This window comes from Tachypleus tridentatus, chromosome 8 (genome assembly GCF_004210375.1).
Source record: "Tachypleus tridentatus isolate NWPU-2018 chromosome 8, ASM421037v1, whole genome shotgun sequence".
NCBI lineage: Eukaryota > Metazoa > Arthropoda > Merostomata > Xiphosura > Limulidae > Tachypleus > Tachypleus tridentatus.
In genome coordinates, this window is record NC_134832.1 from 128,309,582 (window position 1) to 128,327,246 (window position 17,665).

The 17,665-nt window shown below is 32.7% G+C and overlaps 1 protein-coding gene across 3 annotated transcripts in view; it reads left to right on the top strand.

Annotated features, from left to right (window-relative positions):
- LOC143223463 (F-BAR domain only protein 1-like) overlaps positions 1–17,665 on the top strand; it is a 56,683-nt gene that overhangs the window by 25,957 nt on the left and 13,061 nt on the right. For all 3 annotated transcript variants that reach the window (XM_076451487.1, XM_076451489.1, XM_076451488.1), the window contains exons 4-7: positions 5,552–5,693; positions 6,647–6,718; positions 8,116–8,193; positions 11,806–11,830. In XM_076451487.1, coding sequence (XP_076307602.1) covers positions 5,552–5,693; positions 6,647–6,718; positions 8,116–8,193; positions 11,806–11,830 — 317 coding nt within the window. The remainder of the gene's footprint in view (positions 1–5,551; positions 5,694–6,646; positions 6,719–8,115; positions 8,194–11,805; positions 11,831–17,665) is intronic.

Consider the following 17,665-nt stretch of genomic DNA (forward strand, 5'->3'; position numbering starts at 1 on the left):
GGAAGCTCATCCGATGTGATATCAATATTGCTTGCTTTCCTACTATAATGACTGGATCCATTTTAAGATGACCAAGATTTTGTTAATTTTTCTTCCTCCTTTATGGACCTCAACTGCAGAATGTGTCAGGCCTATCTACTATATTTTTTGACATATTTCCCTGTATATTCCTCTTCTCATGACATTGTTTCATGATGATCTTATTGTCTCCCTTTTAAGATTGGGTGATTGCAAGTTTCACCCTGTATGGGATGATACCTGTTATTCATTTTGCCTTAGCTTACCATCAGGCACACTTTCTTCCTGATTTATGTCAATTGCATTTCTGTTAATCCTATTCATTTGGTCTCCTAACTATTCTTTTTCTTAGTTTTGGTTTCCTTTATTGACACTCCTGCAGTTAATATTTACCTTCAATTTCCTTTCTTCAGTGTTCCACTTATATATAAGGATTTTTGCAGGATACCTTCTCCTTCTTCCCTTCATGTTGTGGTTATTTTCAATTTAAGATTGTTCTTTCCATACACATATTTTTGCTTTTAAGATCTTCTGTGGTTTAATGATGCAGTTTGTTTATCATCCACTTTGGATTTTTTCTTAATTTTTTTCCTTCCCTCTTTATACATATGTGTTGGTAGTTTAACAAATCCCCTGTGACTTTGGGTTTACTGCTTTCATTGCTTTTCCTGGATTGCTTCTCTTCTCTGATGCTAATCTCCAAAGATGGAAGGTGTGTTTCTATCAGTAGGAAGCTTTCAGGATAATGATCTCCAGTGGAAAGATCTACTAACTGTCATACCCAGACATCCCAAGGTGTTTTAGTTTACATTTTCTTCTTGTTTAGTTTGACTGATCCTGTTTCGTTTTGACTTGTTGATGGTGATGGCTTTTATTACTTAACAAGAGGACACACCTTCTTGTTCCCTTTCAGGTATGCAAGGGATTTTTTTTTTTAACCTACACACCTGACATATGTCTCCTGGAGGGTCATGTTCCAGGACTTTGATCTCATTACTAATTGAATTTCCAGTTCTGATACTTTCTTCCTTGGAGAGACCTCAATCCTCCTACATTTTGGTGAATCTACCTCCTGGGAGCTACTCTTCCATGTGAAGCTTTTTAGACTTTTCTCACTTCCTATTTAGTTACATCCTTTGATTTTGGTCTGTGGCTCAACATCCTCTTCCCCAAACTGTTGTGAAGTTCGGAAAGGTTTACAGTAGTTTTTCTCATTCTATTAGTCTTCTTCCCCAAAGTATTGAGCATCTATGCTATTCCAATTCAAGTCTTTCTGACTGATCTTTCCCAGATGGCACTGCTTTGATTTTACTTGGCTGTTTCAGCTCTATTTATTTCATTTGTTCTAAATCAATTTTACTAATGTACATTTGAGTGGTTAGTATGGTGTTTTTTTTTTTAATTTTTAATTTCTTACCATCTTCCATGTTTCTTCTCAGTGGGAACTGAATGACCTTCTTGGTACAGTACATTTCGTGGATTGTTTCACTCTTTTTTTATGTTTCTTTCCATTAAATCAACTTTCTTTCCCTTCCTTCCTTACCCATTGGGTTTAGATTGTGATTTGATTGGTGATTGTCTCCGTGTCTCCTTCCTATCTTCACTTCCCAGTGTTTTCACTCCTTTCATGCACCTTCCTTTTTCTTGCATAGCTACCCTGCCATCAAGTGGAAGTACTCTGTCTGTTTAACACTGAGACTACATCTCGTACTTTCACCTTATTCTATGCTGTGGGTTGCTGTTTCTTCCTTGTCAGGGTACTGTCATCCATCTGTTGCCATAATTCACTCTTTTGTGAGATAGTGACTAAGTTACCTTTTTGTATATATAACTTTTCTTTTTTGGGAGCATGTCCCTCTCTTTCACACTGGATCTTGCTCTGTGGTGTGTAGCATCTGACCAAATATTCTTTAAATGCTTAAATCCATCCTGTAAAGCCATTTTAATTTCCATATTATCATTTTATAGCAGTACAATGTGCATTGCAGGGATGGGATGTTTCTCACAAGATCATTTATGGGTTTATCCTCATGAACCATACTCACCCATAGACTACATGGGTAAAGCAGAAGAGGATAGCTCTCCATTCATGCTATGCCTTATATTGAGTAAATTGATATGGTCTACTTTTAAAAATATGGTTTTGTGGTCACCTATTGCAGTGTCTCAAGTGCTGTCTTTCTTCCAGACTCTTCATTTCATTTCACTCCCTCCTTTCTTCTTGTGGAGTTTGAAGAGTCCTTACCACTTTCCTGTTCCAAGCCACTGAGGTGGTAGACCATGGAGGCATCATTCTGAATAGGTTAAGGAAATACAAGTAAAATATAGAAGTGATTAGAAAACTATTCACTTGAGAGTATGGTTATGGTATTCTGCTGATGTAAATGATGGGATATGCCAGAAGTTGTCTGGTAATGATCCATTCCAATCTTTCTTCATTGATTTATTACCTCAGTCACCAGGATGATACCTATTTTACATCGCTCTTTATTCATACATTGTATCTTTTGGGAGCCACATGCTCATTATTCCCATCATTTCATGTCATGTTCCAGGTGCTGTCACTCTTGTTGTAAATCAGATTGCTGTCCAAACAGCATTTATGTGGGAGAGCAGTCACTTGATCCTTTTGTTTTACAGTGGTTTTGACTTCATTGGAGTACTCTCTCACTGAGGCTTTTGCTACATCCCTTAACCAGAAGTTGCCTTGCTTTTGGCCTACAATTCTTCATTTTCCTTTTCTGGGACCATTTTCAAAAATAGAAAAAGGTGAGCAGGGCCACTGTGTTTGATTCACTAAGTATTATGATAGGTCAATGAACAGAAAAAAAAATGAAAGGTTTTTATTTTATATTCTAGCTGTGTCAGTATTGGTAATTTGAGTTCCTAATTCATACAAAGCTATATATTTTTGTATTTTTACATCACAAACATCGAATTTGAACCAGTGCTGCATTCAACATACCACATGCCAGACAAAAATTAACATTTACATGTGTGCATTTTTAACATTTATTTTTAAATTAAGAAATTAAATAGTATATAACATGAAAATTTGAATTATTATCTACAGTTTTATACTGAAGTTGATGAATTTGGAATATTAGTCAGCAAATGCAGTGACATGACCTTTCATTTGTAACTCATATGGAAAGGGTTAGTGAAATACAAACAAAATATTAAAATTGTTATAAAACTATTCAGTTGAGAGTAGAGTGGTGGTGTTCTGCTGGTATGGAGGATGATGATATCCTCCAATATAAAACATAAAAACAAATCAGAGTGAGGCATCAAAGCTGCAGTTCACTCCTTTGATTAGGATCCATTATCCTTTCCCCACATTGATGTCAGTTCCCAGTGGCTGGATTTTGGATTTAAAGTATTGCAGATGGCTATATTCCTCCTTTATTTAGACTCCATTATTATTATATTTTCTCCCTATCTACTATGCCTCAAAATTTATTCAGAGGATATTAATGTGCTTGTAGTTGTTCTCATCAGTTTTGCTTTTGAGGGAGATGGCTTTACATTATGTAGGCATCTTTTTGGTATCAGATGTGTTCCCAGATTGATCTGTCAATTCATTCTATTCATATGTACCTTGTTCATGAGTCAGAGGGTATCATATATTTTCATGTCTCATGAATTTGAGATGAAAATGGTAAGATCCTTTTTTTTACCCTCAAATATATGTTAGTTTCTGGTGGCCTGGATTTTGATTCCAGTTGGCTTGTCAGTTGTATGATCCTCTTACCTACTCTCCAAATTTGTGTGAGTACCTGGCAGCCAGGTTTTGGATTGTAGCTGATTTGCCAACAATATTATCCTTCTTCTATCCCCATGTGGATGTTGGTTCCCAGTGTCATGGAATTTGGATATAGTTGATGTGTCATGTTACATTCCATCATGCTCTAGCCACTCTACATCTTAAGGGTACATTCTTTTCATTTTACCTACTTTATAATTTTTTGAGATTGAGTTTCATAAAATTTGCATGGTTTGGATCACTTTCCATCCATAGTTCTTTTCCAGTTGGATGTACTTTTCTGTTCTCACCTCATATATACAACATCTTTCTATAATGGACAAAGAGTACATGACTCAGAAGTGGTGTGGTTCCCTTCATCAGGTCTTAGAATTTGGCTATCTTGTCTTAGGAAGTGTCTAAAGGACATTTTCAAAGGATGCTTTTTTCTTTCCCTCACTTGTTCAGTGTGGGATTCTAGCTATTCATTTTCCTGTGCTAAAAATGTGTTTCCAATAGCTACTTATCTCCCCTCGCTTTTCGTACCCTTTCTTCCTACTGGAAACCAGAGCTTGCATCTCCTCTTTAGGACAATTAGTGATTTACCCTTATCATGATCAATCTAACCATGGATAACAGCAGAGAAATCCTACAACGAGTCTCTCCCACTTGCAGTCTGTGAAAATAATAATAATACAGGAATAACATCAAAAATGAGAACATGAACTTATTGCAGAAATACATATATCAAACAAATGTTTGATGTAAGATATGCAAGTGTGAAAAAATAAGGACTGAGAAGTTAAATTAAAAGATTTCTTCAAAGTGAAGAAAATAATAACAATGAAGAAAGCTCACTTTGGCAGTTCATTAAAATCATGATTCACAAGAAGTGCAGTGAAAGAAAAAAAATCTCTGAACATGAGTATTACTAAAGGAGAAGTATTAGTTTGGTAGATTTGAATAGAGGAAGAAACGTGTCGTGATAGTATGTTGCACTCTTAATGGGGGAGGAATGATGCATGATGATTTGCATGAGAGACACATTGGAATCGATCAAATCTGGGGGGAATAAGAGACTTGTGACATGCATAAGGTTTTTTGTTTTTTTGCATATAAAAGACAGCACTAAATGACAATATCTATATATGTGAAAGGATGTAAGTATCTAAAGGAAATATATTTTCAGTGTAAGAAATGAAACATAATGAAACCAGATTATTAAGTTCTTTGTTCTTTATATTCAAACAAAAAATGTCTGCTGTTTCTGTGAAATGTAGTACCAAAAGTAGAAAGAAATTTTGTTCTTTCTTCTTTACAAAAAGCATTAGTTTGTAGAAGAATTGATGGATCTTTTAAATATGCATGTAGGTCATATAGTACTCGCAAAACTTGCCTGAAGTTTGTTTTAAGAAACTCTATAATAGTCCTGAAAATGAATGATTCAGTGTTAAGTAATATTTATTTGCATGTATATTTATTATTATTTTTTCTTAATTATATCCATACCTTATGAACTTGATGTGACCTGAGAGAAAACTTGTTTCTAAACATCACTGTGAATTTTCTGAAAGGGTGATTTTATTTGCAAGATTACTATTATGATAACACTTATTAAGGAGTGAAGTTTCATAACTGTCACAGGGCCAACACTTGAAGGTCTAATTAGTTTCTGTGGTAAAAGTGCACATTTAAATATGCATTTCAATGGTTTGGGGAATGTTTTTTAAACATATTTTCCATCACTTCTACACATGTGACTAATTATTTATTGTCTTTTAACTAAAGAACATTTGGTCCCTTATGGCAAATGGTGAAGAGCTCAGCAGACAAACTGTCACACCTACACAACATTATGGTTGAAAGATTACAAGGACTTGTCAAAGATATCAACCATTACTGTGAAGATCAACAAAAAAAACACAAACAGGTAGGAATACCAGTGTTTTTTTTATTAATCTCTATAAAATTGAAATTTTAATTGTGAAATATTTTGAATAAATTATCAAAGTGCACATGGATGCCTGCAGAAATGTTCAGATGGTGGGAGGGGGGAAAATAAAAATGTTGGACCCATCTTCAGAGTTTTGCCATTACAGTCAATGGAATAGACAAACTTCCACAGTCATATTTAATGGCTTTAATGTTTATAAGATTAGTTTCATCTGTACTGCAGACTTGCAGCTATATGTACTCCATTACAATTAGACAACTGTAAAAGTAACTTGGACCCTAGCTGTTTAATTTAAGTCATTTTGAATATTATAATTTTGAAATAATTGATTAGTACAGATGGACTCCCTAAAAAGAATATACTAAGTAGTTTGAGGTTTAAAATACATTTTTGAACATAATCATAACAAAAAACATTGTTTTGTAAATCTTAGTTCTTTTTACAGAATTAGCTTGAGTATTTTTTACCTCATGATCTGATGTCTTCCAATGAAGTAAATTAGTAGCTTGTAAGTAGGTTGCCAAAAACTGAAGTAACTTGCTTGTAACAAGACCATTACATATGACATGACCCATGACACAGTGTTGCATTAGCAATTAAGGTGTTGATACTTTTATGGGTATGATACTGGCAGCAGGGTGACTTCAGCCATGCTGTCTCATGGGATGTCTGCAAGACATCATCAGTCTCTTTGATAACCTTCTGCTGGTATTAGCAGAAACAAACAAAATAAAAATAAAAAAAAATTTGTGGACAACCATGGAAGTACATGTTTAATTTTCAAAGAAAACATTTTTGTAAATAGTGCTTTATAACTTATTGTCTCTGAGTGTTATATCATTAGGTGTTAAAACTTGAGCTGTCTTCACTGCCATAGATTTGTCAGAACTGTTTCTTAACTTTTATCTTTTATTCTGTTTCTGTTGTAGGTGAAATCCAAACAGATGGGAACTGTAGATGTAATACAAGCCTTCCAACATATTGCTGCCACTGTGTTAAAAGTAGGATCTTTGATAAATCACTTGTATTAAGTGATTGCTGTCAATTTATGTGTGTTTGCTTTTTTTATATCTGATTTCTGTTCTTGTATAAACATGAATTGAAATTTTTCAAGAAAACAAACAACATTAGTGATGGTTTTCTCTTTTAGAAATGAAGATCAACAAAAGATTTACATATACAGCTATCTAAAGTTTTACACAGTTGTAAAATAAACAATTCATATATTAATAGCTTAAACAGTTTGAGATTCTTTTAAAGTAATTAAGCAATATTTCAAATGATATGTTACTCATCCAGTTAGTAGTTCCACTAAAAAATAATTATCATTTTTAGAAGGTCTCAAATTTATAAAAATTAACCCAATTTTCCCCCTTTTTTAACTGTGATGTTTCAGTTGAAATTATTAAACAAATCTTTCATTTTTAGTTATAAACTTTGTAAAAATGTTAGTTTAAAACTTTATAATGTTAAAGAGATTGATGTATGTTTTTACAAAGAGTTACTTTTACTACAATTCCTAATAGCACTTTAAATATCTTGCTATTTAGTGAAACTATTGTTATACAACTGTCTGTTTTATTGAAAGGTTGTAGATATATAATGAAGTTTGATGGAGTATATATGTATTCTTGCATCACAAATAATTATGGCATTTAGTGAGTTATTTTACATTTGTGATCAAGATTTTATATTTCCAGTAATAAAACTCTTTATACAAAAGCTATATACACATCCTAAAGTTTTAGAATTAAAATCAGAGTAAATAGTGTGAGGTTTTTAGTATACAGAGTTTTGTTATGTAAGAAGGTTATTAAAATGTGTTATATCAAATATAATGCCAAATGAAGTTTGTGGGTGCACAGTACAGTCAGCTGAAGAGCTTTGGTAGTGAGCAGTAAACTTCAACATCAAACATGTTTAATATCTAAAGCACAAAACTGAAATATTGTGAAATATTGCTTTGTTGGAAATTAATATTGACTCAGTAAAGAATGATATATGTACAAATTTTTCCAGTATTTCTCTAATATCTCAGTCATGATTGCTACCTTGCTACCATTCTTAGAACTACAAATTTATTAGTTTGTCGCATCACTTGATTACATTTGATATGTCTATCTACAGTTCAGTATAATGAAAATGTAATGAAAATATTATGTTTAGCTGTTTGCAGTGGTGTATTTACATAGGGGCAAAAGGAGGCTTAGCTCCAGAGCCCATGGTCTTAATGGGAGCCCATTGATAATTTTATTATATGTAAAATTACATCGGGTGTAGGGCCCAAACAACCTTAAATCCACCACTGGCTGTTTGCTTACATGTATGAAAATTTGAGACTGCTTCAAATATGTTTTGGAAAGAAGAACTTAACCTCATCAGTTGATAATTCTTTCAGGCCAAAGAAAATTGTTACAAAAGATATATTGAAGTACAGAAACTTAGAGAATGTGGTGCATCTAAAGAGCTTGAAAAAGTAGGTTATATCTAAGTTTGTTTTTGTAGACTAATGCTATGTGAATTATGTCTCTGAATTTTGTTGTGTTGTTTTCTTAATAAATGTTAATTGTTTCTATATGGCATTAAGCTTATTCTAAGCTGAATATTATAATTGAATTTCATACTTGTCTTAAAAATCAGAGTTTAATGTTTGTTCCTGGGTATTCATATTTGGGAAATTAGTTTAATATTTAAATATTATTCTTTGTACTAAATGTGAAGTAATGAACTGATGTCATATTAATGGGGTATATCATTCTTAAAAAATCCATGTTTGTTGTCATTTAGAATATATATATATATATATATATATTGGTTATTAAAAACAATTTACAAGGTTGTATACTGTTTGTGTGTATATACATAGATAGTAGTACTTGGAGTAATAAATATGTAAAACATGAACTTAACATCAGCATATGTAAATGGGAAAGAGTTATCAGTAATCACAAAGTAACTTAGTGAAAAATTTAAAAATCTTAAAATTTAGTACAAATATATGCTAAGAAAAAATGTGCAGAAATAAAAATAAATTAAAAAAAAGTACACAGCCTGTATTGTCAATGGTACACCAACATGAGGGAGAATATGTTGTTTCACAACAGATGAATAAAACTGAAATTATTAGAAGACCAGATTCAGGAGTTTGTTCTTACAGCTTCCTGAATCTAACTACACATTCACTCTCCGCAGCTAGCTACGAGAATGGTATTGTCTACTAATAAAATCAAAAGGTGAATAAATAACCCAACCAAAACCCAGTCTAAAGATTTCAGAATAGAAATGAATAAGATATACAATAGAAATTAAATATAAAATAACAAAGATTATGATACCCAGCCATAGTTAATAAAAAGCAGACTTTATCTCCTCCCTTGAATATAAAGTATAAAGCAGATGAAAAGAAAGCTGACAAACAGTAAGGGACTATGCAAATAATGAAAGTCAGAAATTGTTTTAAAAAGTGCTATAAGTATAAGAAAAGCATATGCCAGTATGAACATACTGAAGTATTCTTCTGTCACCTCAAAGTTGGTCATTCTTATCCTATTTTCCTGTAAATGATATTAAAATAAATTAATTTTAGAACAAAGATGAAAAGAGAATATTATATCTGTTCTTAAGACTGTAGAACTGAAAATTTTACAGAAAATGAATGCTGATGTGGGAAGTGAAATCACATGGTACATTTAACATGTCTCTATCATCTTTGAACATGAACCAATGCCATTTAAAAGTGATAGAAGGTCAACAGATTCAACAATGGGAAAAATCTTTTCAAGTATCAGTTATGTTATCTGGATGGGAATAAGAAATGTATTTATTTACTACAATATTCTATTCAAAAATAATCTGTAGATTTTGATTATGATAGAAATGCTATAACCATTAGATTTGTGCTTTTCAGTTAATAATTTTATGTGGAATAAAGTATTGAAATTTCTCATAGACTACCATAAATTTTTTCATTTGTGAAATAGTATCACCTTTAATAAAGGTTGTAAGGGTTACACTATTTACAGAAGGGAAATTGTGTACATAGAATCTAAAGCATTTTCTTTTGTTATAAATGTTTAAATTCAAGTTACCATTGGTGAATAAGATATCTAAGTCAAGAAAATGATGAAAAGTTCTCATTTCATTGGTCATATTAAGTTCTAGTTCCACATGGTAGATAGAAGAGATTGTTGTAAGAAACTAAGTCATTTATATAACAGAAAGTAAAACTATTTATCCAGATATAGTGACTGTAAGATGAATAATTGATTACAATGAAGGAGATTTATCAATGTTGATATGTAGCTAGAACATGTTGGAATTAGTAATTGGTGTTTATGAATATTATGGTTAAATTCAATTAATTGCTAAATTAATTTATTAAATACTTATTAAATAAGTATATAGAAACTAATTTGTTTTGTCTGTTGCCAAGTTTGTTTGTTTTTTTTCAAATATCTTGTATTACTTTTTGTGCTGCTGACTTCTGTCCTAACCTTGCCACATATGTATTTCTACAGTATGACTTGCTGTAAAAAACCTTTTAAGAACATGTTTTTTGTTCCTGTAACTTTCTTTTTTACAAAATAGATTGTTTGTTTATGTTACTTTGAATGACTCTTTCAATCAATGATGTATTATGTACATATTAAGCAGATGAAAAGAAAGCTGACAAACAGTAAGGGACTATGTAACTAATGAAAATGCTAAAGTAATCTCTTAGTACTATCAGACTCCAACAAGACAATTACTTAAATAATTTTGTTTCTATTAATGGTGTGTGAACCTTTTCATATCAAAATGATTATTCACAACCTATGGTAATAAGCTACATATTTGTTCAGTTTGTTTCTAGCTATCTTATTATAATTACAATGAAATGCAATGATCTGCCTAAAATGGACCTTTTCTACAAGGGTTACATTACTTTTTTTTTTTGAAGAAAGAATATCTCTTATGTTAAACCATATAGTGGAAGAATATTTAACCACTTTTTAATTAAAATGAACTAGAACACAGTAGTGTTTGGCAGGTGTGGAATTATAAAGATAATATATATGAGTTAAGACATAAAAGCATCCCTCATTGGGACAACAGTAAGTCAACTAATTTACAGTGTTAAAATCAAGGGTTTGATTCACCTTGATGGACACAGCATATAGCCCAATGTGGCTTTGCTGTAAGAAAAACACACAAGCACAGACATAAGAGCTGAGTTTACAGACTTTTCCCAAAGCACATAGCCAACCAGAAGAGCAACTGTGAAAACTGTCTAAGTGTTATCTAGCAGCATGTTACAAATTAAAGCATGTGTCTTTTTTCATATGTCAGGCTTTTCAGTAATACAGTATTTCAAAATATGGTACTTAGTATGTTGGGAAAATTTTCTGAAGTATTTATGATTGTGCAGTAAATGTAAGGAAAGTGAAGGAAAATGCTAAAGTAATCTCTTAGTACTATCAGACTCCAACAAGACAAAGAATACTGGCACTTGTCCAAGTCGATATGCAAAGTCCAAGTACACATTGAAATTTATTTTGTAGAATTTGCATGAATCTGACATCAGGGGTTCAATTCCCCTTGGTGGACTCAGCAGATGTGCTTTATGAAAAACACACACCTACACACATATCTCGCATCAACTCCTGTGCCTTTGGGTTGCTCAAATATTTCATCAAAATGTATCATTTTCTCAACTGGTGTATTTTCGAAAGTATTTAAATAGGAAGGACAACATTGAACAATAGTTTCTTGCAGTTGAAATTGCACTGCAAAACAATAGTCCATAACCAGAAACATAACTCAGAACATTGTTGATGGTGGAAGAATGGACAAAAGTACTTTGGCACTTATCTTTATACTATAATCTAAGATTACTAAAACCATGTGCAGAAAAATCAGTGTTACATGAAATTTTAATTTTGTTAGTATTACATGCATGTGGCATTGATGTTACATGGATCTTTTATTAATGTAGGTAATGAACACAGAATTTCAACAAAACACTGTTTAATTAATAGTTTGACTATATCTTGAAGTATTTTTGTTGTGTTTGTTTTAATTAAAACTAATATTTTGTGTATTTTAATAGGCAGAAACAAAGCATAGGAAAGCATGTAAGTACATAAAGGTTTTTTTTTTTTGACAATGTATATGCTATTATCTGTTTGCTATAATCTATCAGAACCTTGTGTGGTCTCACTCACACAGTAAAACAAAAAGTACTCCTTATATAACATTATCAAGAGGCCTTACCTTTAAAATACTGAAAGCCTTCGTTGTTGACTTTGCACTCATACTGTTACAGTATAAAGTAATCAATAGAGTGAACTAACTGAAGGTTCAGAAAATTTTATATTATATAATAAGTTTATCTTTAGTTCAGAATCCTTTCTGAGTTTGCCATGAATAAAGAGTTGAAACAGAGAATTATCAAAACAGCAATCTTCTATCAATGTTGTTAACACCATAACAAAACAAAGGAAGTCTTTGTGGTGGATGAGCTCAATTTGTTAGAATGGTGTTGAGAAATGTTTAATTTATTTATCTTACAAGTTCATGTAAGTCGTACACAAAATAGAAATGTACAAAATTAAAATAACATAAACAAATCAAAATAAAACACAAATACCTAACTTCTCAAAATTGAGCTTAAAGCAAAAAATGTTAAAGTTCAGATTTATGATCCAGTTAAGAATTTATTGCAAGAGAAAAACCAGCTTTAAATACAAATTCACAATCACATCAATAAAGCCAACTTTGCACATGTTTATTGTAATCATAGTGCAAGAAAATGGCATCTCTTGGCAAGTATCAGATTTACTAACAGAAAATAAAAAAGGCAAACATGTATTTCAAAATGTTATGAAGTGTTTTACAAGAAAAGAAAGGGCTGATTGCTAATTAGTAAATCTACATCTCACGAAAGATGAGTTATATCCAAAGTGAACTGATAAAAAAAATAGTGAACTTTTAAAATTTTTACATTCACTGCTTGCCAATATCTTAAGGCCAATGAACATAAAGAAAAATATGCATTTTGTGTTGTTAGACTCAAGTACTTATTTGAGTAGAGCTTAAAAAGATCAAAGTAAGAAAAGGGGAAATGAAAATAAAAAACGTTTTTAGCATTTAATAGGGGAAATGTGAACACTATGAAATTAGCCTAAATAGTAGCCTAAAGACCTTACTGGCAGAATTGTCGAGCTACAAAAACAAGGTATCTCTCAACGTGCCATTGCTGGTGAGATTGGGTGTAGTAAAACTGCTGTTGCATATTTCTTAAAAGACCCTGAGGGATACGGAACGAGAATTTCAAGTGGTTGGCTCAAGAAAATTTCACCGATGTTGAGCAGGAGGATTCAATGGGTTGTCCAGCAAGACACCAGCCAATTGTCAAACCAGATTAAGGCCCTTATCAATGCAGAATGCAGCTCAAGAACAATAAGACAGTATCTACGAGAAAAAGGCTTTAAAAGCCATAAACGTCTTTGAATGCCTCCTTCCACACCACGAAACAGCTCAGTTAAACTTTGCTGAGAAGCACCAAACGTGGGACGTAGAAAAGTGGAAGAAGGTTTTGTTCTCTGATGAGAAAAAATTTAACCTGGATGGTCCAGATGGCTTCCAACATTACTGGCACGATAAAGATATCCTACCAGAGATATTTTCTACTCGACACAGTGAAGGAGGTTCCATCATCATCTGGGGTGCTTTCTCATTCCATAGAACAATGGGGCTTCAGGTTATACAGGGGAATCAAACAGCAGCTGGCTACATTGGCATGTTGGAGAAAGCATCCTTATTTACTGAAGGCCCTCGCTTGTGTGGAAATGACTGGATCTTTCAGCAGGACAACACTGCAATCCACCATGCCTGCAGGACAAAGAACTTTTTCATTGCAAATAACGTGATTCTTTTGTACCATCCAGTGTGTTTGCCCAAACTGAACCCCACTGAAAATGTTTAGGGGTGGATGGCAAGGGAAGTCTATAGAAATGGACATCAATTCCAAACAGTGCATGATCTTCGTGAAGCCATCTTCACCACTTGGATTAACATTCCAGCCAGCCTTCTACAAACGCTTATATTGACTATGCCAAAATGAATGTTTGAAGTTATTCGCAATGACGTCCATGCAACTCACTACTGAGACCTCTTGTTGGGCATTTCCTACTCTGTTTAGGACTTCTTTTTGGTATGGTCTTAAACTTTTGACCAGCTAGTATTTAAACTAATTTCATAGTGTTCACAATTTCCCTATTACATGTTAAAAAAGATTTTTATTTTTATTTTCCCTTTTCTTATTTTCATCTTTCGAAGCTCTACTCAAATAAGTGGTTGAGTCTAACAAAGCAAAATGCATATTTTTTCTTTATTTTCATTGGCCTTAAGATTTTGGCTAGCAGTGTATGACCTGTATTTTGATCTAACACATTATACAGCATTGTACCACACCATTAACATTACAATGAAGAGCACTTATCACCCATAATTCTACACATAATACTTATTCTGATACAACTATTTGTACCACTATTGGAAATTTATTTTGGACATTTTACTCATTCAATTTGTCTTTAACATACAGGATGATCTTGAAGCTGTATTGCCTCTCTGCTTATTAAACATTTTTGTACTATTATGTACAGACGTTCATAGTAGGTATCACCATTGTGTGGATGCTCATGTTGTATAACACTTAACATTTTATTTTCTTTTTGATTAAGCTTGATTTTTTGCTCAGGTCTGTTCACTTTCAGAGCAGGATTTGTCGACTAGCTTTAATCCTAAAGACATTTACGCTTGTCTCATTTCTTTTTCTCCCGATTCTGTTGTATTTTCTACGTTTTACTTATTTCTTTTACACCTGGTGGTGCTTTTGTCATGTAAAAGAGTTCAATACTTAAATCTGCTATTTCTTTTGCCTTTTTGTAAGCTGTTGTGGATTTTTTTTAAATTAGTTCTGTATTAATATACTAATGCACTTCTGAAACTTTCTCTCAGGTTCTTGAACTTCAGCCTGGTTGTAGTGGAGGAGTCTTCCATGTGTTTTTAATTTCACTCATTCTCTGTTTTTCTTCCCTACATGCTATGACTTGTTTTGAGACTTTGTTTTTGCGACAGTATATGTACATATATATAAGTATATAGCCCTCCCTTTCTAATCTGTCTTTGTCATCATATGCCTGTATGCATAATCATATCATTAGCTCATCTTCTTCTTGTACTTAATATTGATTTTCATCAATCCATGGGTAATTAAAGTAGGTTTTTTCAGTTCACTTTTTATTGCTCACTCACATTAAGTTAACTGCCCTTTCAGTTTATTTGGGAATTTTTAATTAATTTTTTTCAAGGAACTATTCAACCATTCTATATTTGACTTTACAATCCCTTGAGTTTAGGGCCTGTTGTCTTTGGCTAGAGGATATCTTACAACCTGGTGTGTGGACAAATTCAAACGTATTTTTCCTGCATTTTTATTCCATTGTATTACTGTCTCTCCTGCTTATGGTTCTAGTTTGCCCTCTCTGGTTATTCCTCTTGATAAATTGAATCACTCACAGGTGATGTTTTGTGTATTCAACCTAACTGTGGTTAACTATTTCAGTGATTTTTTAGATTGGGAGTGATTTTGATTTCAAAGAACAAATAAAATAGTGACTTATGATACAGTCTCTTCTTTTGTATCAAAACAACATGTATGTGAATTTAACCAGTCAGAGCAGTTGAAGAACACAGAGAAGACAGAGAGCTACCCTAATTGGAAGAATGCCTTATTATAAGTCTACACTATTATTAGTTCTTTCTCTAAGGCTGATACATAACATTTATTCTACTTGGAATCCAGATCCTTGAAGCTTTTCTCAGGTTTTGACTCTGTTTGGTTACATCTTTATTGTAGTACAAGTCAGTGGTGCAAACATTTTTATGGCATCCCTTTATAAACATGTACTTTATCCCCCCCACCCCATGTAACCTACTTGTGCAAATAATACACTTCATTCTCCCGTTTTAATTGTTTTTATGATATTGTATATTAATAGTAATGTTTGTATGGTAGTTTCTAAAACATCTTTATTTTTAAATTTGTACTTTCAGATATATATGTATGCTTGTATATTGCCCCTTATACCAACTCTCCATGCCATTCTGGTGGGACATGGCTTACAGTTTGTGTACCATGTAGTTAAATTATTATTTTCTTCTTACTCTGTAACTTGTATCTTTATAATTTTCTGTGTTTTTATTTTCAATATAAATTCAATACTATAGTGTGTAGTCATAAATTCTCCATTTTTCAGGATTATCAATTACATAAATGTGTAGTCTGCAAAGTTCCATAACACTGTCCTTGATACCTACTCATCAAAGATGTAATATTTTAAGTTGTAGCATACATAAACATATTAAACCTGCAATATTAGTTTGTGTAATACACCGTGTGAAGATCTCTCACTTTTCACTCATACTAATGTAAAGTTTTGTTTTACAAAAATATCTTGTAAGAGTTGTACAGAATCACATGTGTAAAACATTATTGTTTACATATGTTAAACAAACGTACGTCACAGGAGCTTTAAAGCATTACCTGTTAAAACATAATATATCAAACTTTACTGTTTAAATTGCTGACACAAACATCCTGTACAGGGCTGTACAGTTTTTTGCTTAGTACCTGTACTAAAACAAACATGAAGGACAATCATTGAACAATTGAGTGTTGAACTAACCATTTTAACCTGAGAAACAGAGGATATTTCTTTAATTTGAATATTTTCATTGAAATTTACAAAGATTGTTTCCACTTTATTATATTTTAATGTATTTTTTGTATATTAACATATCAACAGATATATATTCTGATTAAAAATTTAGCAGACAGGATCACATTCAAAAGCTGTAATGGTTTTCAAACAAGGCCCCAAACTTGAGTGGTCTCAAATAGTTCACAATTCTTCTTCAAAAGAAGATATTCTTCTGAAGTCACTTCCAAACTCCCATTGCTTTGATGAGTTGTCTCAGTATTACCTTAGAGAGGATGATTAATACTCATCATGTTTGGTTCCTTGAATCAAACAACCTTCTCTCACCCACTCAATGTGGGTTCCGAAGACAACGCTCTACGATAGACCACTTAATTCGCCTTGAAACATCAGTTAGAGAAGCCGTTTTGAAGCGACAACATCTTGTTTCTTAATTTACAGAAAGCTTATGATACAACATGGAGATATGGCATCTTGCAAGACTCGTACAGATTGATGACAATTTCCTACTTTTTATTAAGCATTTTTTAATGAACTTCCAACACCAGGTTTTGATTTAGAAACTGTGTGCCTTTGTATATTTCTACCACCAATAGGGTGTTCATCCAGATCCAGAACTTTGTATTGATGATGTTGTAATTTTGTTTGGGCTTATTTTTTTTGTATACCAGGTCACGTTGGTATTTGTGGGAATGAGCTAGCTGACAGAGCAGCAAAGTCCATCTGTTCTAGCTTTATCACCACCGTCCCTGTTGCATACATGGACTCTGGTCCAGTTGTCAGAAACTGACTATACACCAGTTGGCAGTCGACTTGGATTGGCGACGAAACAATAAGGTTTTCAAATCAAGCCTTCTTTAGCTCTTTGACCATCTTGTTTCTATGAAGATCAAAGGGAGGAAGTTGTTTTGGCTAGGCAACACATTGGTCACAATTTTTTAACTCACCACTTCCTTTTATCTAGTACTGATGCACCAGTGTGTGGCACTCAAGTCACAATCGTACATATTTTATTATCATGCCATTGTTACAACCAAGAACGACAACGCCATTTTAAACGTATTTTTAAGGTGGGTTTGCCCTTGACATTAGCCAGTGTCATAGGTGATACTGGCCACCTCACTCATGTTTTTACATTTTTAAGAGTCATTGGTCTTTTTAACTTACTTTAAGGTTTTTATT